This window comes from Mobula birostris, chromosome 8 (assembly GCF_030028105.1).
Source record: "Mobula birostris isolate sMobBir1 chromosome 8, sMobBir1.hap1, whole genome shotgun sequence".
NCBI lineage: Eukaryota > Metazoa > Chordata > Chondrichthyes > Myliobatiformes > Myliobatidae > Mobula > Mobula birostris.
In genome coordinates this window covers 115,960,987-115,985,213 of record NC_092377.1, presented here as the reverse complement: position 1 = coordinate 115,985,213, position 24,227 = coordinate 115,960,987, and the positions used below count along the sequence as shown (strand labels likewise).

The following is a 24,227-nucleotide window of genomic DNA, read 5'->3' as shown; positions in this document are numbered from 1 at the left end:
TCAGGAGCGATAGTGGAAACTTGAGCATGGAGCCGGAGGAGGTAGCGGAGGTACTTAATGAACATTTTGCTTCAGTATTCATCAGTGAAAAGGACCTTGGCAATTGTGGGGATGACTTACAAAGGACTGAAACACTTGAGTGCATAGACTTTAAGAAAAGGGATGTGTTGGAGCTTTTGAAAAACATTAAGTTAGATAAGTCACCGGGACCGGATGAGATATACCCCAGGCTACTGTGAAGATTGCTGAGCCTCTTGTGATGATCTTTGCGTCATCAATAGGGATGGGAGAAGTACTGGAGGATTGGAGGGTTACAAATGTTGTTCCTTTATTCAAGAAAGGGAGTAGAGATAATCCAGGAAATTATAGACCAGTGAGTCTGACTTCAGTGGTGGGCAAATTGCTGGAGAAGATCCAGAGAGGCAGGATTTATGAGCATTTGGAGAGATATAATCTGATTAGGGATAATCAGCATGGCTTTGTCAAGGGCAGGCCGTGCCCTACGAACTGGATTGAATTCTTTGAGGATGTAACAAAACACATTGTAAGGTAGAGCAGTGGATGTAGTGTATATGGATTTCAGTAAGGAATTTGCTAAGGTTCCCCATGCAAGGCTCATTCAGAAAGTAAGGAGGCATGAGATCCAAGGGGTCATTGCTTTGTGGATCCAGAATTGGCTTGCCCACAGAAGGCAAAGGGTGCTCGCAGAGGGTTCATATTCTGCATGGGGGTCAGTGTCCAGAGTTGTGCCTCAGGGATCTGTCCTAAGACTCCTCCTCTTTGTAATTTTTTTATAAATTACCTGGAAGAGGAAGTATAAGGGTGGATTAGTAAATTTGCTAATGACACAAAGGTTGGGGGTGTTGTGGATAGTCGAGGGTTGTCAGAGGTTACAACGGGGCATCGATAGGATGCAGAGCTGGGCTGAGTAGTGGCAGATGGAGTTCAACCCAGATAAGTCTGAAGTGGTTAATCTTGGTAGGTCATATTTGAAGACAATATAATATAAATGGCAAGACTATTGGCAGTGTGGAGGATCTGAGAGATTTGGGGTCTGTGTCTACGCAGGCTGACAGTATTGTTAAGGCAGCGTATGGTGTGATGGCCTTCATCAACTGTGGGACTGAGTTCAAGAGCCATGAGGTAATGTTACGGCTATATGAGATCTTGTTCAGACCCCACTTGGGAGTACTGTATTCAGTTCTGGTCACCTCACCACAGAAAGAATGTGGATACTATAGCTAGAGTGTAGAGGAGATTTACAAGAATGTTGTCTGGTTTGTAGGGTGTACATTTATGAGAATAGGCTGAGTGTACTTGGCCTTTTCTCCTTGGAGCAACGGAGGATGAGAGGTGACCTGATAGAGGTGTATAAGATGATGACAGGCATTTATCGTGTGGATAGCCAGAGGCTTTTTCCCAGGGCTGAAATAGCTAAGATGAGGGGGCATAGTTTTAAGCTGCTAGGAAGTAGGTACAGAGGAGATGTCAGGGGTAAGTTTTTTTTTTTTTTACATAGAGTGGTGAGTGAGTTGGAATGGGTTGCTGGCGGCAGTGGAAGCAGATACAATATGGTCTTTTTAGACTCCTAGATAGGTACATGGAGCTCAGGAAAATAGAGGGCTATATGGTAGGGAAATTCTAGGCAGTATCTTGAGTAGGTTACATGGTCGCACAATATTGTGGGCCGAAGGGCTTGTAATGTGCTGTAAATTTCTATGTTCAATGAATTTGTCCCAACTCACCTCAAATGCATGCCCTCCAGTAATGGATATTGTGACCTTGGTATAAAAAATTATTGGCTGTCTATTCTATCTGCGCCTCTCATAACCTTCTGTCAGATCTCTCCTTTGCCTCCACTGCTTCAGAGAAAATACTAGTTTGTCCATCTCTCCACACAGCTCATAGCCTCTAATCCAGGCAGTACCCTGGCAACATACACAAAATGCTGAAGGGAATCAGCATCTATGGAAATTAACACAGTCGAAGTTTCAGGCTGAGACCCTTCTTCAGGACTGAGAAGAAAGAGGGAAGATGCCAGTACCTGACCTGACACCAGGTGCGGCACAAGGTAACGATCATCGTGAAGGACGCCAAGGAAAATGAGGACGACTATCAGCACAGTGATGACTCGCAGGACACCCGGCACCGGCACCCCCGCCGCGAGTCCAAGGCCGAGGAGCCGCCCCCCGCCAAGAAGTTCCAGGCAGAGAAGGTGGTGGAGCACCGGCAATCGGCCCCCACCCAGCAGGCAACACCCGCTCCAGCTCCCACTCCCGCTACCCCCCTTCCCCCTACCCCTCCCACCACGGGTCCCTGTGTCACCTTCCACAGCAAAAAGATGAAGGGCATGAAGGAGCTGCTGATGGCCCTGAAGATCAACTCGAGCGCCATCAAACTGCAGCTCACCACCCAGTCCCAGGTCCAGATGCAAAAGCAGAAGCTGAGCTCAGCCAGCGACTACATTCTCTCCTTCCTGAAGAGGAAGTCCCTCTGAAAGCATAGGTGGGGGGGGGTTAATGGAGAGAGATGAGTTGAGAGAGGATGGGAGTGAGTGAAAATGTTGTTTATAGCATGTTGCAACCTGGTGTGGGTACAACAGGCAGGTCACTTTGCCTCGATGGCCACGAAGTGTTCGGTGGGATGGCCAACCTCTTCTCAGCATGTGTTCTCCTTGCAGTAACTGGACAATAGCCGTTTGAGTGGCTGGAACAATAACAATACGGCCATCTTCACGACCACATACCAGACACCCATGAGAGGGAATATAAACACTGGCTGTCACTTTCAGAGGCTCCTCCATGCCAGGCTGTGTACTCAGATGGTCTATAATTCCTGCAGGCCTTGGAAACCGATAATCAAATGTATCTTGCAAGCATGAAGTGGTAACGGTCAACTCTTGAACAGAATTGTTAAAGATGGCGCCGGTAACTGGCAACTTTGCACGTGCTCTCCTGAGCAAACTGCCCTCTCCACTATCCTATACCCTTCTAAACCTCCAATTTAGCAAGATCAAGATCAACAACACCCTGGCGAAGCTACTGACCCAGATGGAGACCACCGCGCCACAACTAGTTCTTAAATTCCGGACCGCACCTGGACCTGACCAACGAGCCCCATCACGTTCCGGGAGACCTGCGGTCTGCTACCGTGCCGGAGCGCTTGGAGACACAGCCCATTCCCACCAGCACCTCTCTGGAGCAGACGACCACACAGAAGTGACGGTGGAGACCTCAAGGTGCCCCAGACGCTTCCCCGGAGCGACCACCATAAAGCCCCGTTGGCCATCCACAGTTGTCGGAAGTGAGGCCTCCGCCGCCGACCTCAGAAATCGAGCCCGAGGCTCGACTGGAGCGGAGGCCTCCACAACCGTGACTCAGCTTAAGGAAGGAGCCCTGCCATCCGGGATTAAGGGTCGGCTTCGGGGCCCGACCCAATCGACAGCGTGGGCCCCTGGCAGCTGGAAGTGGCAGCAGAGCCTCCCCTGTTACTCGGCCTGACCCAGAGTGCACGACGATGCGACCGGGCGAATGATTCCCGTGGGACGTGTCCACCAACATCAAAGAGCTGACAACAACACACTGCATCGATGGAGACCTGGAAAAATGCACTACTAACCGAGGAAGCATGGGAAAAGAGCTGGGCTGCTGGTCAGATTGAAGCTGAGGGGCTTCAGGGTCCCTATGCCCACCATCCTACTAGCTAATGTGCAAGCCATAGAGAACAAGGTGGATGATCTTAACCTACTGCAGGGAGATGCAGAACTGCTGTGTATTCCGTTTCACCGAGACCTGACTCTCCCCTGCCACCCCCAACTGTGCCATCCGACTGGAGGGATTTTCGATCCATCGGATGGACTGCATGGCGTCTTCAGGCAAGACGAGGGGAGGTGGTGTCTGCCTATTGATCAACACTGGGTGGTGCTCGGACACAGTGGCATTGACAAGCTCCCGCAGCCCAGACCTGAAACACCTGTCGGTAAAGTGTCGTCCCTACTATCTGCCACGGGAATTCACCTCGGTCATACTGACAGCTGTCTACATTCCCCCCCAGGTGGACGTGGAGTGCGCTCTGAACATAATGTATGCCAACATCAGTGACTTGAGACCAGGCATCCGGAGGCTTTGCTCATTACAGCCGGGGACTTTAACCAGGCCAACCTCAGAAAGGCGCTGCCAAAGTTATACCAACATGTCTCCTGCCCCACTAGAGGCCCGAATATACTTGACCACTGCTACACAGCAGTCAAGGATGCCTACCGTTCCGTCCCACGACCTCACTTCGGAAAATCGGACCATCAGGCCGTACTCCTCCCCCTGGCTTACAAAGAGAAACTGAAGCGGGAGGTCACGGTGTCAAAAGTAGTGTCGCGTTGGACGGAAGAAGTGGGTGAGGTCCTCCGTGACTGCTTTGAATCAGTGGACTGGTTAGTATTCAAGGACTCGGCAGCTAACCTTGATGAGTATGCCTCAGCTGTCACAGACTTTATTTAGAAATACACGGAGGACTATGTGTCTTGCAAGATGATCTGGGTATTCCCTAACAGGAAATCTTGGATGAATTATGAGGTCAACTCCCTTTTAAAGGCTAGAGCTGCGGCTTTTAGGTCCGGGGATACCAGTTGCTACACGGGATCCAGGCGTGAACTCCGGAAAGCCATTAAGGGCGCCAAGAGGCAATATCGAGCCAAGTTGGAAACCCAGGCTAACCAAAGGGATGCCAGTAGACTATGACAGGGTCTAAATGAGATCACTGGGCGCAAAGAAAAGGCTGGGAATATCAATAACTGTGGCACTTTTCTTCCTGACGAACTTAACGTATTCTACGCAAGATTCGAACAGAAGAGGAGCTCCCTCCGGATGAACAGGACCTGGTGGCATCAAGATTCATCGTCACCGAGGACATTAGAAGGGCCTTCCTGAAGATAAATCCTAGGAAGGCGACGGGCCCAGATGGAGTCCCAGGACAGGTTCTCCGGGCCTGTGCAAGTAAGCTAGCTGGAGTGTTTGCTGACATCTTCAACTGCTCCTTGCTTCAGTCTAAGATCCCCTCGTGTTTTAAGAAGGCAACGATAATCCCAGTGCCGAAGAAGAGCAACATGGCATGCCTGAATGACTTATCGACCTGTGGCTCTGACATCAATTGCTATGAAGTGCTTCGAGAGATTGGTTATGGACACATCAACCACAGCCTACCGGTCAACCTCGACGCTTTGCAATTCGCCTACAGGAGCAACAGGTCAACGGCAGATGCCATCTCTCTCGCCCTACATTCCTCCTTAGAGCACCTGGAGAATAAAGACGCATACGTAAGGCTCCCTTTCATTGACTACAGCTCTGCCTTTAATACCATCATTCCAAATAAACTGATTCCTAAGCTCCGGAACCTGGGCCTTAGCACTCAGATCTGCAGCTGGATCTTCAGCTTCCTCACAGACAGGACCCAGGCTGTAAAAATAGGGGACAAGCTCTCCTCTAAAATCACTCTGGGCACCGGTGCCCCACAAGGCTGTGTACTCAGCCCCTTGCTGTACTCACAGTGCACCCATGATTGTGTAGCCAAGTTTCCATCAAACTCAATATATAAGTTTGCTGATGACACAACAATTGTAGGCCGTATCTCGGGTAATGATGAGTTTGAGTACGGAGAGGAAAGTAAGAACTTGGTGGCATGGTGCGAAGACAATAACCTATCCCTCAACATCAGCAAGACGAAGGAATTGGTTGGTGACTTCAGAAGGGGTAGCAGACCGCACAACCCAATTTACATCGGTGGTGTGCATGTGGAATAGGTCAAAAGCTTTAAGTTCCTTGGGGTCAATATCACAAATGACCTGACTTGGTCCAACCAAGCAGAGTTCACTGCCAAGAAAGCCCACCAGCGCCTTTACTTCCTGAGAAAACCTGAAGAAATTTGGTCTGTCCCCTAAAACCCCCACTATTTTTTATAGATGCACCATAGAAAGCATTCTTCTAGGGTGCATCACAAGCTGGTATGGAAGTTGTCCTGTCCAAGACCGAAAGATGCTGCAGAAGATAGTGAACACGGCGCAGCACATCACACAAACCAATCTTCAGTCCGTGGACTCACTTTACACCGCACGCTGTCGGAGTAGTGCTGCCAGGATAATCAAGGACACGACCCACCCAGCCAACACACTTTTCATCCCTCTTCCCTCCGGGAGGTTCAGGAGCTTGAGGACTTGTACAGCCAGATTTGGGAACAGCTTCTTTCCAACTGTGATAAGACTGCTGAACGGATCCTGACCCGGATCTGGGCCGTACCCTCCAAATATCCGGACCTGCCTCTCGGTTTTTTTGCACTACCTTACTTCCTATTTTTCTATTATCTATTTATGATTTATAATTTAAATTTTTAATATTTACTAATTTTAACTATTTTTAATATATTTAATATTTGTAATCCAGGGAGTGTGAAGCGCAGAATCAAATATCGCTGTGATGATTGTACGTTCTAGCACCAATTGTTTGGTGACAATAAAATATAAAGTACCCTGGTAAACCTCCTCTGCAGCCTCTCCAAAGCCTCATTTCTTCCTATAATGGAGCTAGCAGAACTGGATGCAATACTTCTGACAGTTCTATAATGCTGCAACATAACTTCCCGACTCTTTAACTCAACACTTTGACTACCAGAGGAAAGTATGCTACCCATACACCTTTTTCAATAATATTAAAGCAACCTGCACCACAAGCAACAAGGTTGAGTCCACTACTCCAATAAAACAGCATATTTCAATGCATACAGATTAAAGGAGCAATGAGCCATTAATTTACAACTCCTTGAACATACAGAACTGAAGCAAAGGAAATGGGTTTTTAACCTCATCAACAGTGAGTGTGCCTCTGACTGATTATGGAATTTCTGTCTATTTTATATAGAACAGATTTTCCAAGGCAGAGTTCTTCCTCATACAGTGCTGAAGAAATGATACCAACAAAAATTGAGACTGAAAGGTATGCAGTGGGTTGAATCGCAGCAAAAGGGCCCAGTCAGAGCTCTCTCTCCTTCCTCAGGCAAGCCATTTTGAAAATTAATCTACTGGTTTCAAGTCCATTGTGTTGTAATTCCTTAGTTCTTCATGCACAGTACGATTGAGTAATTGGAAAATTTCCCTGTGGAGCTTTTGAATAGATAAATAATGTCCATTTATGAATCTCCTTCAATGTTTAAAAAAATACACTGCATTATATTGAGCAAAGGAGTAAATATTATAAAGGACCTAAACACTATGGATTTGCATAAATAATTTCCATTTTGCATTTGCTCTGCACGTCTTTCCCATTTTTATAAATTTCCTACCAACTTCTTGCTGTACTTTTTCTCTAACATATAATGATTTATATCTACAAACCCCATTTCCAGAAAAGTTGGGATATTTTCCAAAATGCAATAAAAACAAAAATCTGTGATATGTTAATTCACCTGAACCTTTATTTAACTGACAAAAGTACAAAGAAAAGATTTTCAATTGTTTTACTGACCAACTTAATTGTATTTTGTAAATATACACAAATTTAGAATTTGATGGTTGCAACACACTCAACAAAAGTTGGAACAGAGTTAAAATAAGATTGAAAAGTACGCAGAAACCATTATGCTACTGTGACAATTAGAGCCACCTGGGCTCGGGAGTACTTCGGAAAACCATTGTCACTCAACACAGTCCGTCGCTGCATCCAGAAATGCAACGTGAAACTGTATTACGCAAGGAGGAAGCCATACATCAACTCTATGCAGAAATGCCGGCGAGTTCTCTGGGCCCGAGCTCATCTCAGATGGACCGAAAGACTGTGGAACCGTGTGCTGTGGTCAGATGAGTCCACATTTCAGCTAGTTTTTGGGAAAAAACAGGCGTCGAGTTCTCCATGCCAAAGATGAAAATGACCATCCAGATTGTTATCAGCGAAAGGTGCAAAAGCCAGCATCTGTGATGGTACGGGGGTGCATCAGTGCCCACGGTATGGGTGAGTTGCATGTATGTGAAGGTACCATTGACTCTGAGCCGTATATTAGGATTTTAGAGAGACATGTGTTGCCATCAAGGTGACGTCTCTTCCTGGGACGTCCATGCTTATCTCAGCAGGACAATGCCAGACCACATTCTGCACGGGCTACAACAGCGTGGCTTTGTAGACCCAGAGTGCGTGTGCTTGACTGGCCTGCTGCCAGTCCAGATCTATCTCCTATTGAAAATGTATGGTGCATCATGAAGAGGAGAATCAGACAACGGAGACCACGGACTGTTGAGCAGCTGAAGTCTTACATCAAGCAAGAATGGACAAAATTTCCAATTGCAAATCTACTACAATTAGTATTCTCAGTTCCAAAATGAATAAAAAGTGTTATTAAAAGGAAAGGTGATGTAACACAATGGTAAACATGCCTCTGTCCCAACTTTTGTTGAGTGTGTTGCAGCCATCAAATTCTAAATTTGTATATGTTTACAAAATACAATTAAGTTGGTCAGTAAAACGATTGAAAATCTTTTCTTTGTACTTTTGTTAGTTAAATAAAGGTTCATGTGAATTAATATATCACAGATTTTTGTTTTTATTGCATTTTGGAAAATATCCCAACTTTTCTGGAAGTGGGGTTTGTAAATGTTCTCCTTGAACCAGAAGAGAAATGGTACAAAAGAGAGTCAGCATTGTTCACTCTTGTACACTTCTATTATGTGCATTAGAAACAGCTTGCTCAGTCAGCAACAACGCATTATTTTGAATTTATCGTTCACTCAGGCACTCCTATGATGCACAACGATATAATCATAATCAGTACAAAGTTGCCATGGTGTACCTGTGAGAAAAATGGTGTATCAGATGCACAGGATTCATCTCTCTCTTCATCCTCCGATTCCTTTGCAACATTCTTTTTGACTGGAGATTTCTCAGTTTGGCCAGGAGGCAAATTATCTTCATGCACACCAAATGAAGGCTGGCTTACTCGCGGCCTGTCAAAGTCAATGAACACAGATGAGACACTGGTGTTGATTATTCGCTCCTGTTTCTTCACCCAAGGTTTCTCGGATTTATTTTCCTCTTTCTCCTTTAAAGACTCTTGTCTCATGTAGGAAGGAACTGGCTTTTCTCCTTTTTCCATTGACTTGATCTGACTTGGAGTCACATATTGGTGATCACCTTCCAGCTTTGATCTTTCAGTACTCAGTTTCCAGAAGGATGATGACTCTTCCTTTTTGACCTGTGCCGGACAATCTACACTTTGTGTCTTTCCATTCTGCAGCTGTTTAACTGGCTGACCTCCCTGGGATGTTTTATGATGTTGGTGATTTCCTTGGGATATCTTGCCCGGCTGTCGGTGATCACTCTGTGTTGATGACACTGGTTCTGCAACAGTGGTGGAGGCAAAGCTGAATTCCATCTGACTCTGTAATTATTAAAAACAGTATTCAAAATTAAGGGAAAGTATGTTTCATTTAAAGTGTACAGAAAAAAAATCTTCATGCACCAAAATATTCTTTCTTTTCCAAAGATTTTTCTCTTCTGGCTACTGGCAAGGTTAGAACTCATGACTATACATGGAGAAAACAAAGTCCCAAGTGCTGTAAATTCAAGTAGAACTACACTCAGTCTAACTGTGTATTCCACATCCGTGTGCTTTCTTTCCCTGGCTCTCTGAAGTCAGGTCACAATCTATTCCACTGGAGCCCACTTTGGGATACAGATACATCAGCAAAATGACCAGGTAAGGAGAAAAGCAAGAGTAATTGTGATCTAAATTTCTGCAATACTTTGGTAAATATTACAATGAAAAATACAGTAAATAGAACTACCGTCCTCAAACACTGTCCAAGTAGCTTGTGATTAGAAAAGCAACCAGAGAGACTGCTCTTATGAACTGAAGCCATTGTGTCATGCCAGCAATCCAATTAGACCAAGTTCCACTCCACTTACTCCTGCAATAACCCTGTAATACTTTCTTAGTCCTCACTGAATTCCCCTTCAGTTCTTTTTGCAACTAAACAGGATGAATGGGATTATTTATAGAAGCTATTTAACCTACGAGCTCATAATAGTGATGTAGGTAGAAACCAGAGTGTCTAAAGGAAATCCACAAAGAAATTTACAAACACTGCAGAGAATATACCCAAGGTCAGGATTGCTCTCTGGAGCTGCAAGGTGGCAGCAATAATTGTGGTGCCGCATTCAACAAAGTGATTAGACCGCAAGACATAGGAGCAGGATCAGGCCATTCAGCCCATCGAGTCTGCTCCACCATTCCATCAGAGTTAATCCCAGATCCCACTCAACCCCATCCCTTCTCGCCATATCCTTTGACGCCCTGACCAATCAGGAAAATATCAATTTTCACTTTAAATATACCCATGGTCATGGCCTCCACAACTATCCATTGCAGAGCATTTCACAGATTCACTACTCTCTGGCTAAAAAAAATTCCTCCCTATCTGTTTTAAAGAGTTGTCCCTCAATTTTGAGGCTGTGCCCTCTAGTTCGCCCACCATAGGAAAACATCCTCTCCACACCTACCTCATTAAGTCCTTTAAACATTCGGTAGGTTTCAATGAGAACCACTACCCCCCGTCCACCTGCCCAACATACTTCTAAATTCCAGTGAGTGCCAAATTCTCATCACATGTTAACCCTTTCATTACCAGAATCCTTGTAAACCTCTTCTGGACTCTCTCCTATAACAACACATCATTTGATACTCCGATCAATACTCCGCATGCAGCCTGACCAGTATTTTATAACGCCTCAGCATTATTTCTTTGTTCTTGTATTCTATTCCCTTTGAAATTTGCATTGCATTCACCTTCTTTACTACAGACTCAACCTTGTCGTGATGGAGAAGCTTCTGTGGTCCTGTGATCCCGAGAGCAATGCTCTTGGTAGGGTCACCCATGGTGGTAAGGTCGAGGGTGAGGTCCCTGACAAAAAACAACCCAACCAAGACCTTAATGGTGGAACAGACGGACGAAGTTACTTCGAACTCAACAGCTGTGAAGGCAGATGAAGGCTGCAACAAATCCATCAGCTCCAATCGTCATGGTTTCCATACCATTGGAATCAGTTGGTCGATTTGTGAAGTATCGTGTGCTTCTTGGAGTGCAACATCAAGCACACGTTAAACAAATACACACACAGGCATCTTCGCTCTGTCGGCCACTTCTTCAGAACGAAGACCATCATCCTCGACCTCGAGGGATAGCCATGATGACAGACTCAACCCGTAAATTAACCTTCTGGGAGTCTTGCACAAGGATTCCTAAGTCCCTCTGAACCTCTGATGTTTAAACCTTCTCCCCATTTAGATAATAGTTGCACTATTGTTTCTTTTACCAAAATGCATTATCATACATTTCCCAACACTATTCCATCTACCACTTCTTTGCCCATTCTTCCAATTTGTCTAAGTCCTGCTGCAATCACATTGCTTCCTCAGCACTACCTACCCCTCCATCTATCTTTGAATCACCCGCAAACTTTGCCACAAAGCCATCAATTCCATTATCTAAATCACTGACAAATAATGGGAAAAGTAGCAATCCTAATACTGACCCCTGAGGAACACCACTAGTCACCGACAACCAAAGAAGGCTCCTTTATTCCCACTTGCTATCTCCTGTCTGTCAGCCATTCCTCTATTCAAGCCAGTATTCTTCTTGTAATGACAGAGGATTTTATCTTGCTTATCAAATTCCTTCTGAAAATCCAAATAAATGACATCCACTGCCTCTCCTTTGTCCACCCTGTTTGTTACTTCCTCGAAGAGTTCTGATTTGTCAAGCAAGATTTCCTTTACAGAAACCATGCTGACTTTGACATATTTTATCATTAGACTCCAAGTACCCCGAAACCTCATCCTTAATAATGGATTCCAACACTTTCCCAACCATTGAGTTCAGGCTAACTGGAGTATAATTTCTTTCCTATTGCCTTCCTCCCTGTTAAAGAGTGGAGTGAGATTTGTAATTTTACAGCCCTCCTGAACCATGCCAGAATCAATTGATTCTTGAAAGGTCGTGACCAATGCATCTGCTATCTCCTTAGCAACCTCTCTCAGGACTCTAGGATTGAGTCCATCTGGTCCAGGTGACTTATCGACATGAGCACCTTCCAGTTTGCCTAGCATGCACTTTTTCCTTTGCGATAGCAAATGCACTCATTCCTGCTCCCTGACACACACAGAGTTTGTCTATGATACAGGCTTGCTCTGTTAACAGCAGACACCAACTGATCCAGTTTAAAGTTGTCCACCGTCTTCACTATTCTAAACTCAGGTTGCACAGGATTTATCCTTCTGTCTCGCCAATGTGTGATAGATGTCAAGGGACAGCGGGCATGATGTCACACACCTTTTGGTTTTGCCCTTCACTGACTGGGTTTTGGTCCAAAATATTTGACTGGTACTCAAAGGCCTATAAAAGATCCTTCCCTTTGGAAGCTGGTCTGGCCACCTTTGGCTGTTCACAATCTACTCTATGCTTCCCTACAGCCATACAACAGTCTCTGATGCTGGGGATGACTGTCGCCAAAGGACTTAGCTTGAGGGAATGGAAATCACCCTCTCCCACTTCCTTCCAGAGATGGATGGCTGACATGATCTCAGTCATACAGATGGAGAGACTCAGGTTGTTGAGAACCAATTCAATTATAAAATTTTCAGCTACCTGGGATCCATTTCTTGCCTACCTAGACGAGGCCGGGGGTGGATGAACAATTCCCCCCCACCCCCCCAGCTAATCTCTCACGGCCCTCATTCGAGACTTAATGTTTAGCAATTTTGAGCACTCTGTACAACGGGCATCCCTCTAATGTTATGTTCCCTTTTTTTTTGCTTATTTTATTTTTACACGTCTGAGCTTATGTTTTTGTTGATTTTACTGTTTTTTGAAAATTTTGAAAATACAGTATTTTTAAAAAATTTTTTAAAAAGATGTAATTCCATTTCTTACCAACAGAGGCACATCACCACCTATGCCTTCCTACCTGTCCTTTTGATACAAAGTACATCCTTTCATATTAAGCTCCTATGACTTTCTTTCAGCCACGACTCAGGGATGCCTAATTCTTACAACTGAAACACATTTTATTGACAATTCACATGAAAATCTCAAAAGCAAATGAAGCCAGTGAAAAGAACTATAAAATCTGAGTTTCCTCTGACCAAGTTAATAACATCTCCCTTACAAATCTGAAACACAGAAGAAGTTGGTGAATTGATACCCTGCGTTTGCCCAGGCACACAAATATATAAACTTGGGGAACCTTGGTTTCTGAAGCCTGCTCAATCTTTTATGAAGATTGTAGCTAATCTAATTGTAACTTCAACTCCTCAATTCCATCTACTCCTGCTACTCAGTTGTTCACAGTACTAAATTAGCGGGCTTTGTTGATAGTGAAGCTGGTTACAATCAATTACAAAGAGATCTTAATCAGTTAGGGAGATAAGTGGTGGAATGACAAGTGGTGATCCAGGTGCTGTACAACTGCAGAATAGATTATCTGAATTTTACCGTATACTGTATCTTTTTCTAAATGTGAATTGGAAATTTGCCCTGCTCAAAAAGGCAAAATGTAATATTTACTATACATACAGGTGATTATTTTATAACTTCAGTATAAAAAAGTTGTATATCAAATGGTTGTAGAGTGGTAGTGTAAGTGGTTAATGCTTGTCGCTCTCACTTTCAGCTTCCACTGCTGGCTAGCAGTCTTGCAAAAAGGAGAGCTGAATGCTTAAGACTCTCCCTGCCGGTCCATAACCTCTCCAACAGCCAGCTTCATGTAGTGTCACCTCATGACACATGGAAACTGAACAGCTTCTGGACTCAGGATGAATTACAAAGGACAGGGAGGAGGTCTGGCCTCTGCATACATAGCATGCAGGCCCACCGGTTTGCAAACTAGATCCCCAGCTATTGGTAAATTGCCTCAATGCCTTGTGGATAGCCTCAGGAGAGACAAAGGCTACAGGAGTAAACCCAGACAGCAAATCCGGAGTGAAGGGCCTAAGGGAGTTGGACATCAATGAACGTGTTTCCGGCAGCTAAACTGGTGTGAAACATACTGCTTCACTTTCATATTACCAAGGGGTTGAATGTCAATGAATATCCGCCCAGCAGCCTAGCTGGTGACAAACGTATTGTTTCGTTTTCATATTACTAAGGGACTGGCTGTCACTGAATGTCTGTTGGGCACCTCCTGTAGCCAAACTGGTGCCTAATATACTGCTTCGCTTTCATTTGGACTACACCAGTGAGGCCAAGAGGAGGATCTTGCTGACTGGGCATTCCAGGGTCTCCACGCCTTCCGCCCAGCCTTGTGCTCTGGAGAAATCACTCCAGTTCTGCTACTCCATTGTCTTTCAAGACAGACAGATGCCATCAGTATAACAATTCTGTATATTTTAAGCAAAGATAAACGTGACTAACTTTGCCATGAATATTGTGCAGTTTACCTTGGTTTCCCAAGAGAATGGAGCCGAATGTTCATCTTGCCATGTAATATCCTAAGATTACAAAATAGAGAGTTAATTACATGTATTTGCTACTCAATAAGATACAAAAGAAAGAAACAAACATGATGTACATTCTCACCTTTCATGACATATGTAACTAACTCGCCCTCAGTGGTCTGGGTTGGCCACGGGTGTTGCATCCCAGATGTTGACGTTACGCAAGCCAGGGCAGTACAATATGGAGAGCAAGCTGTTGCGCCTGCACCAGGCTCCTCCTCTACATGCCAATACAGAGACCTATACAGTATGGCACTAGTAACATCACAGGAGTTTGCCAGTCAGCACTGAACTCAACATTGGACTGCCAGATATTTCCTCAAGGTTTATTCTCAAACCCTTCCCTATGCGTGCATATAGCCACAAGGTAGTGGAGCTTTGAGATCAGTTTCCCTGCTAAGTGAGCTGCCAAACGAGGCTGAGAAACCCCATCTGCCCAGAACTGGTTTTAAAGTGCCAGTAACTCGCCTTTGTTTCTTCTCCAGTCAGTAGAAACGTTTCCGCCAGGCTCAGTAGCTAAGCCACATGTGAAGGCCAGGAGCTGAACTTGGTTGCCAGAGGTTATTTGGGGCGCACACAATTGGGTGCATTTAATAGGTTATGGGAGCTTTTCACGACTATAGCCATGACAACCTTAAGGAACCCATGCCTAATTTGCTTATACTGTTCCCAGTCCTATTAACTCTTCTGCAAGGAATGTTACCTCAAGTAACTGAAGGAAGTATTCCCATTCCAGTTTAAATGCTCAAGCTCCAAAGCAACCTTGATCTTTGATTCCTTACAATGGAACACCTTATGTATCCTTCATAGTGCTTTAAAACTCGTCTTATGTTTACAACTGGTTCCAGCATGAATCATATCCGATCCTCTTCCATCTTTTGCACGAACCCTGGCATTTTGGAAGTGATTGTTTTGATTCTGGATCATAGCCATCATTTCCCTTCCTCTTGATCCCTTCAGCAGCTCGAGCACTTAGATTTAGATTATGAGAACGCTCAGTTCTCATTTATTATCATTTAGAAATGCATGCATGCATTAAGAAATTATATAATGTTCCTCCAGAGTGTTATCACAGAAAAACAGGACAAACCAAAGACTAACACTGACAGAACCATATAATTATAACATATAGTTACAGCAGTGCAAAGCAATACCACAATTTGATGAAGAGCAGACCATGGGCACTGTTTTAAAAAAAGTCTCAAAGTCCCGATCGACTCCTGAGTCCCCGATAGCAGGCCGGAAAAGGGAGAAACTCCCTGCCATAAACCTCCAGGCACCGACAACTGCCGATGCATTGGAAGCACCCAACAACAGCCAACACCGAGTCCGTCCATCGGAAAACTTTGAGCCTCCGACCAGCCCCTCCGGTACACCCTGCCGAGTGCCATCCTCTGCTGAGCGCCTTCCACCTTGCCCCGGCTGCCAAAACAAGCAAAGCTGAGGATTCGGGGCCTTCTCCTCCAGGGATTCCGGACCACACAGTAGCAGCAGCAGCAGCGAAGTTCCTCTGTACTCTCACATCTGTCTCCATCAAATCAGAATTGTGCACGGTACCCTACTTGCCAGATTACAGATATCATTTGGCGGGAGTAACTATGACTCTCTTAATGCAAAAACTTGGTCCCCACCGCCAAGGTTACTATGAGTTTGGTTGCTATGTAGCCGTGGTGCCTTTCCGGGTTCTGCATCACGGTGAGCCACACCTCCCCGTTGATCCTACCATTAACACCTTCCACGGGTGGCTAAGTCGACCCCAAAGAACTCCGGAACTGAATGGTGGTGGCCCCATCTCTCGCTAACTAAAGCTGTTGAATTGGGTAAACTCCCATGTTGGTGACAGCATCTCGGCTGGGTTGATAACCGATCAGACGGGCTTGCAGCGGCCGTTGGTGAAATGCGAGGTCTGCACAAGTACAGGTGTCTAGCCAACACCGATGGCACGACAGAAATAACTGACTTCGGGAGTGCAGGGTACCGAACTGAGGCTAACGTCCAAAACCACTGAGACTTCAGGAACGCCACCTACCGAAGTACGTCAGTCCATAAATCGGTTATCGGTTGATCGATCAATTATGGTTGTATGGTCTAGGCCATACTCATCAGTAAGAAAATTGCGCCGTGCATCACGGTGGGCAATGACCTGTGGATGCAACACCTAAAACAGCGAAAAGTGCATAGTTGCCACCTTCCTTTGGGACCGGCGAGTGTTTCCCTTCCAAGTAACCACTTGTTCCACTGTATTTTCTGTCTGCTGTGGGAGTTCCACATACAGATGCAAGGAAGTTTGTGAATCATTTGCAATTACCTGGTTTTCTGCATAATCACGCATCAAATGTGCTCTGATCTCCATCTAAGTCACAATAATAGATAAACACAATCCACCTAAGGTAATCACACACTAACAAATGTACTACTTCTCTTCAATACTGAGCACACCATTTAAACAATCACAGTCTAGGCTCAAAATAGTATGTAAACCTCTGGGGTAGTGCTTCTACATTTGCAGTTAGATGTTCCAATCAACGAATGCTGAAGGAGGAGAAAAAGAACCCAAGGGTAACAACAAAAGGGTATTGTGCTGTAGGTGTTCTGTTTCTAAAAGTCCGTCAGAAATCTCTAGAACTTGTTAAAGTCTCTGTTCATGCGTCCACCATAAGAAAAACACTGAACAAGAATGGTGTTCGTGGAAAGACACCATGGACAAAACCACTGCTCTCCAAAAAAAAGTTGTTGTAATTTCAAATTTGTGGAAGATCATCTGGATATTGAACGATGTTTCTGGGACAACGTCCTATGGACAGATGAGAGACAAAAGTTGAACTTTTTGGCAGAAATGCACACGGCTATGTTTGGAGGAAAAAGGGCACTGTACACCAACACCAAAAACTCATCCCAACTGTGAAGCATGATGGAAGGAGCATCATGGTTTGGGGCTGCTTTGCTGCCTCAGGGCCTGGACAGCTTGCAATCATTGAGGGAACAATGAATTCAAAATTGTATCAAGACATTTAACAGGAGAACGTCAGGATAGCGGTCCATCACCGGAAGCTTAATAGAAGTTGGACAATACAACAGCACAATGATCCGAAATACGAGAGTAAATTAACAAAAGAAGAAAATGTATGTTTTGAAATAGCCAAGTCAAAGTGCAAACCCTAACTCATTTGAGTTGCTGTGTCATGACCTGAAGATGGCTGTCCAAATATCCCAGAAATTTTGATGAACTGAAACAGTTTTGTATGGTGGAATGGTCTAAAATTCCTCTTTGTCATCATTCAAGTCTGATCAGCAGCTACAGGAAACATTTGATGGAGGTTATTGCTGCTAAAGGAGCTTCTACCAGTTATTAAATACAAGGGTTCACATACTTTTACCAGCCTGGGCTGTGAATGATTAAACAATGTTTTTAATAAAGAAATGTGTTCAATAAAGAAACAACTATTTGTGTGTTAATAGTTTAGGTAGATTGTATTTGAATATTATCCTGACTTAGATGAAGATCAGACCACATTTTATGACTAATTAATGCAGAGAACTAGGTAATTGCAGTTCAGAAACTTTTTCTTGCAACTGTACAGGTTACTGTACATAACTGAAGAATTTGCAATAAATTATTTAAAATAAGTATATCTGCACGTCAAGTAACACCATTAGAAAATTGCCAAGGAGCATGACAAGGACGTTGTCAGTGTTGTAGAATTACAATTCTACCTACACGGTAGCATGACACTATTACAGCTCATGGCGTTGGGAGTTCAGAATTCAACCCTAGTGTACTCTGTAGGGAGTCTATATGTCCTTCCTATGGAATGCATGGGTTTCCTCCAGGTGCTCTGGTTTCCTCCCTCAGTCCACGTGAAAGTTGAAAATGTTTAAGGGGAACTTGAGGGGAAACTTCTTTACTCAGAAGGTCGTGAGATTGTAGAACGAGCTGCCAGCTCAAGTGGTGCATGCAAGCTCAATTTTGGCATTTAAGCAAAGTTTGGATTGGTACCTGAATAGTGTGAACGACAATTTCTCCAGCTTCAGGAAATATTTCCCCCCCTCTTGGCATATAGATTTAAGGGGTACGGAGGGCAATGGTCCCGGTGCGGGTTGATGTGAGTGGGCAGTTTGGATGGTTTCAGCATTGATTGGATGGACCTGTTTCTGAGCTGTACTTTTCTATCACTTTGAAAAACTGCATTTCAAATGGATGCATTCCTTAACACGTAACCAATGCAGAACTGCAGCTTTGATGCTACTATTGAACTTGGCATGGCTTATGCTTTTGAAACTAAGGTTGAGGCTAGGAAAAGGGAGAGAGTAGCTTATAAAACAAGTGATTTATGCACATCTATTTTCTTTGCCTTCTATATTCTGAAGTCTGCTAACAAGAAGTATTGTGGCATGTGGCATTAAATAAATGTCACTGCCAGGGCAGAGACTGATTGTAATAAAGTCAATTCTAAACTGTAATAAACTGATTGCAAGCTTACAGGAATCTTTAAACTGAAGCACAGTCAATAAAAGCAGCACCTGTAGTTTCTTCCTCATGGTGCAACATCTCAAAAATAACTTGGTGTAATTGCTTCTCCCATTGGTGGTACTTTAGCTTTTCAGCCTGCGGTAATGCACACTTTGGCTAAAGTTCACGTGACGGGAGTTTAACTGATGTGCATATGTTCCACCTAATCTCGGTGTACTGATGTTGGCTGCTGACTTTAATGAAGAGTTGACTACAATTGTGTTAATTTGTACTACACTCCGGCCTATTTTGTTCGCCCACCCTCCGGTTAGTGTAAAGGTCCATGGCATAAAAACCCCAGCTTCACTCCCTCTCCAAGGGAGTATGCGTGCACAAAGACTAGACGGTCATAACCAGGTTTAAACCTCAAGGCCCCCTTCCTGTCATGTGTGGAGCCATGTAATTTAGTTATTGGTCTGAGCTCCTGTCACTCATTCTGTATCTCTTGCTCACTGTGTTACAACTTACGAATCTGTGACGGCAAGTACCTACTATTCCCAAGATAAAACCATAAGACATACAGTGCCCATAAAAGTATTCACTCCCCTCCCGGATATTTTCATGTTTTATTGTTTTATAACATTGAATCACAGTGGATTTAATTTGGCTTTTTTTGACACTGATCAACTCTTTCGTGTCAAAGTGAAAACAGATCGCTGCGGTGGAATAGTAGTTAGCACAATGCTTTACAGTGCCACTGACCTGGGTTAAATTCCCACCACTGTCTGTAAGTAGTTTGTGCTTTTTCCCCGGGACTCTCTGGGTTTCCTCCGAGTGTTCCAGTTTCCTTTCACAGTCTAAAGATCTACCGGTTGGTAGTTCAATTGGTCATTATAAATTGTCCCACAAGTAGGCTAAGATTAAATCAAGAGTTGGTGGGCAGCGCAGCTCGAAGGGCCGGAAGGGACTATTCTGCACTGTAACTCAATAAATAAATATACCCAATGACTTGGTTGTACAGCCAAGGTAATGAATTCCACAGATTTATCTCTCCCTGGCTAAAGAAATTCGTCCTCATCTCTGTTCTATAAGAAGGACGTCCTTCTATTCTGAGGCTGTGTCCTCTGATTCTAGACTCCCCCACATCCTCTCTGTCTATACCTTTCACTATTTGATAGTTTTCAATGCGATATTCCCCCTTCCCCCATAGATGCCAGTATCACATGGGAATGGGGCAAAGTGGAACACTGCCCATGGTGGGAGTGCAAGTGGTCTATGCTGGGGAATGGTTTGTACACTGAGGTTCTGAGAGTGTAAGTGCATTGTTCTGATATTCTTCTTGCTCCACTACCTCTGTGTTGTAGCCATTGCAACGTACTCCCAGCTGTCTGCTCTGACCTATTGTGTGTGACGTGCTTTATGTGATCAGTATTAACCTGGTTCTTTTCCTGTGCGTCCCACCTGCTTTACAGTCCCGTACTTCCAGCTCAATCACCTGCACAGTGAAACAGGTGCATTATGTTCCGTCATGCTTCAGCATTTCCCTCATTCCTTCCTGCTTACTCCCCATTCATGGCTCTGTCTTGTGAGTCTTTGAGCTAAACCGCTGTCAATTCAACTCAAGCACAACTTGATACGTTTATGCACTGCTCATTTCCTCAGTCAATCATTTCCTAATTCAATATCTTTTGGCGCTGAATTCCTACTTCTATCTGGCTGATTTCTAACTGTTGAGAAAAGATTTGTATAAATAAAGCAATTGACTTTAAAAGATTGAGACTTGACAATTTAATTAAGTGAAAGAGGCTTTGCAAATTTGTTTTGCTTATTGTAATGCATTTGTCAAGGTCAAAATGAATTTACTATTAAAGTGCAATGATGTCACCATATGCTACCTTGAGATTAATTTTCTTGCAGCTATTCACAGGAAAATCAAGAAATGTAGTTGACAGAAAGTAGAAGACAGTTGTGTAGTAGGCCTCAGTACTCAGTTGACCATGGATGTTGTGTCCTAGCTGTCCAGCAAGCCAGATCTGTACAATATGGAGAGCTAGTTATTGCCCATGTAGCAAGCTTTCCTTCTCCACGTAGCTGATGAACCCAAAGGAACGGCAGAGACCGGTACAGTTTGGCACCAGCATTGCAGGAGTTGCCAGACAGCGTTGAACTCAACGTAGGACTGCCTTAGGGACTCCAGCTCTGGAGTTTGCCCTTAGGGGTTTACTCCTGAGTGGGAATAGCTGCAAGGCAGCAGAGGTTTGAGATCGGAGTTTTCCTTCTCCTAGGTGAGCTGCCAACCACAGCTGACGAGCCCCATCTGCACGAAGCGACTGATTTTAAGGTGCCAGTAACTTGCCTTTGCCCTTCTCCTGTCATTAGAAACTGTTCCGCCGGGCTTAGTAACTGAACCACACACGGAGGCCAGGAACTGAACATGGTTGTCAGAGGCTATTTGAGGCGCAATTCCCCCATGACCACGTGGGTTTCCTCCGGGTGCTCTGATTTCCTACCATGTTCCAGAGACGTGCGGGTTGGGATTGGTAAGTTGTGGACATGCTACTTTGGAACCAGAGGCGTGGCGGCACTTGCAGGTTGCCCCCAGCACAGCTCGGTCTGTGTTGGTCATGACGCATTCCACTGCTTCAACGTTTTGATGTGCATGTGACAAATAAAGCTAATCCTTTCCTAATCATTTAGAATTTATGAAGAACAACATACTGTATAAAGAATGACAGAGAAGATTCACGAGAATGATTCCAGGAATGAAAGGGTTACTGTATAAGGACGTCTGGCAGCTCTTGGGCTGTATTCCCTGGAGTTCAGGAGAATGAGGGGGGATCTCATAGAAACATTCCAAATGTTAAAAGGCCTGAACAGATTAGATCTAGACAAGTTATTTCCCATGGCAGGGGATTCTAGGGCAAGAGGGCACGACTTCAGGATTGAAGGACATCCATTTAGAACTGAGATGTGGAGAAATTACTTTAGTCAGAAGGTGGTAAATCTGTGGAATTTGTTGTCACGAGCGGCTGTGGAGGCCAAGTCATTGGGTGCATCTAAAGCAGAGATAGCTAGGTTCTTGATTAGCCAGGGCATCAAAGGGTATGGGGTGAAGGCAGGGGAGTGGGGATGACTGGAAGAATTGGATCAGCCCATGATTGGATGGCGGAGCAGACTCGATAGGCCAAATGGCCTACTTCTGCTCGTATATCTTATGGTCTTATAAAGATGTACCAGGTAGGGTAAATGGTCATTGTAAACTGTCCTGTGATTAGGTCAGGGCTAAATCAGAGTTGTTGCTTGAAGGGCTGCGCTAAATAAAATAAAATTAAGATGGTGGGAAAGCTGGAGCTCTTTTCTTTGGAATAAAAAAATGCAGCAAAGAGATTGACTTGAATTATATAAAATAGAAAAGCCTAGGCGAGTTGAACAGGAGAAAGCAATACAGTATCCCCTTAGAAACATGTCGGTATCAAGGGAATGTAGATTCTAAATTAACCTGCACAAGTATTAAAGCAGAATTGACAATTGCAATATGAGGTCTCCGTCCAGAAGGGCGGCAAAGCTGTTTGCTTCGGTCACTTTCAGATGAGCAGGGCAGGAACCCAGAGGCCATGGCGTGGAGAAAGTAACCAAGTATATTTGTTAACAAGAAGGGACAAGTGGTCGAGACAACTTTCACTTAAACAAAAAAAAATGCACCTACAGGTTATTTAAAATTTTTAATTTACTCCCAATTGCTCGCAGCAAGGAATCACCCGTTCTCAATGTCATTTTGCACAACCGTGCTTTGCACTCCTCGCTGTTTGTAATTTATTCCTATTGCGTATATCGTTCACAGGCTCAAGTACAGATTGTCGAATGAAGCTCTTGTACGATGACAAACTCCTGAACTCTCGATCTACCTCGACCTAGCCCTTGCACTTTCACCTAACACTTTATTCTGCATTGTTACTGTTTTGTCTGAATACTCGGATGTAACGATCTGTCTGAATGGCATACAAAACTGAAAAATATGAAAATCCGCTAATCTGAATATCGACAGTTTTCAGGCATACTTAAAATGCAGACAAAAGCTAACATGGAAGGAGGGGAGAAAGGATGATCACCAGCACTGCTGACAATACTGCGGCACAGACTCTCCCTCACTGCCCCGTCTTTTCGGTTGTGTTTTTTACCTCTTCTCCGAAGTGCACGACCTTCTGGCCCGTCTGCAGCTGCAGCCTAGGGTAGCAGACCATCTCGTCTCGGGTCACCCGGTGCAGGCTGTAGCGGCTGCGGATCTGCGGCTCCACCATCCAGTTGTCGATGATGTCCTCCTGCTCCCGCGGCGCCAGGCTGTCCCAGCGCGGCCCGTACCTCTCCCGGATCTTCTGCTTCTCCAGCATGATCTTCCTCGCCATCGGGCTGATGGAGGAGAAGTACTCGAACTTCTTCTGCTCCAGCCTAGCGCCTGCCATCGCCGCCAACGCTGCCCCTCCAGCCTCGCTGCCCGCCATAGCGACGCTCGCCGACGCCATCGCTGCCAAATCCCGGTGAGGTGGGACGGCTCCTCGAGTCGGCGACTACGCAGGCGCGGCCTTCCAGCAACCGCCGCCCTCGCGCAGGCTGCCACGTGGGCTTTCTGTGACGTTACGGGGAAGCGGAACGGAGGTTGCGAGCTTCAAACTGAAGCGTCTGAAGTAAGGGAGTACGAAAAATAAACTCAGCCCCGACTTAATTAGTTGGTGAATTGAGTTCGAGATTGGGAACAGATGTAATCAGGGAATGTACAAAGAAAGGTGGAGGCTTGTTAGAGAACACTTACATGGGGTTCTGGATAGGCCTGTCCCACTGAGGCAGGGAAAGGACGGCAGGGTCAACAATGGTTGACAAAAGAAGAGGAACATAAGTCAGGAGGAAGAAGGAATCATATGTAAGGTTTAAGAAGCAAAGATCAGACTGGACTCTAAAGAGTTATAGGTTTGTCAGAAAGGAGCCGATGAATGGACTCGGGAGCTAGAAGAGGATAGAAGAAAGCTTTGACAAGTAGGATAAAGGAAAACGCCTTGATGTTCTGCGCGTACGCGGAGAACAGGAGAATTACGAGAGTGACGTTAGGAGGAATCAGAAATCAAAGAGGAAACATGCCTGGAGTCGGAGGAGGTGGGGAGTTCCATAATGAATACTTTCTTCAGTGTTCGCTGGTGAGACGAACCTTGATAGCATACAACAGGTTAATATGATAGATCATGTTGACGTTAAGAAAGAGAATGTA

General features: G+C 44.8%; 1 protein-coding gene across 4 annotated transcripts in view; it reads right to left on the bottom strand.

Annotated features, from left to right (window-relative positions):
- c8h1orf198 (chromosome 8 C1orf198 homolog) overlaps positions 1-23,522 on the bottom strand; it is a 39,144-nt gene extending 15,622 nt beyond the window's left edge. For all 4 annotated transcript variants that reach the window (XR_011886909.1, XR_011886910.1, XM_072265989.1 and 1 more), the window contains exons 1-3: positions 23,149-23,522; positions 14,464-14,514; positions 8,821-9,408 (exon numbers count right to left, since the gene is read on the bottom strand). Coding sequence is in view for 2 of the 4 variants with exons in the window: in XM_072265989.1 (XP_072122090.1) it covers positions 8,821-9,408; positions 14,464-14,514; positions 23,149-23,490 (981 nt within the window). In the remaining 2 variants the exon portion in view is untranslated. The remainder of the gene's footprint in view (positions 1-8,820; positions 9,409-14,463; positions 14,515-23,148) is intronic.
- Positions 23,523-24,227: the final 705 nt, after the last annotated feature.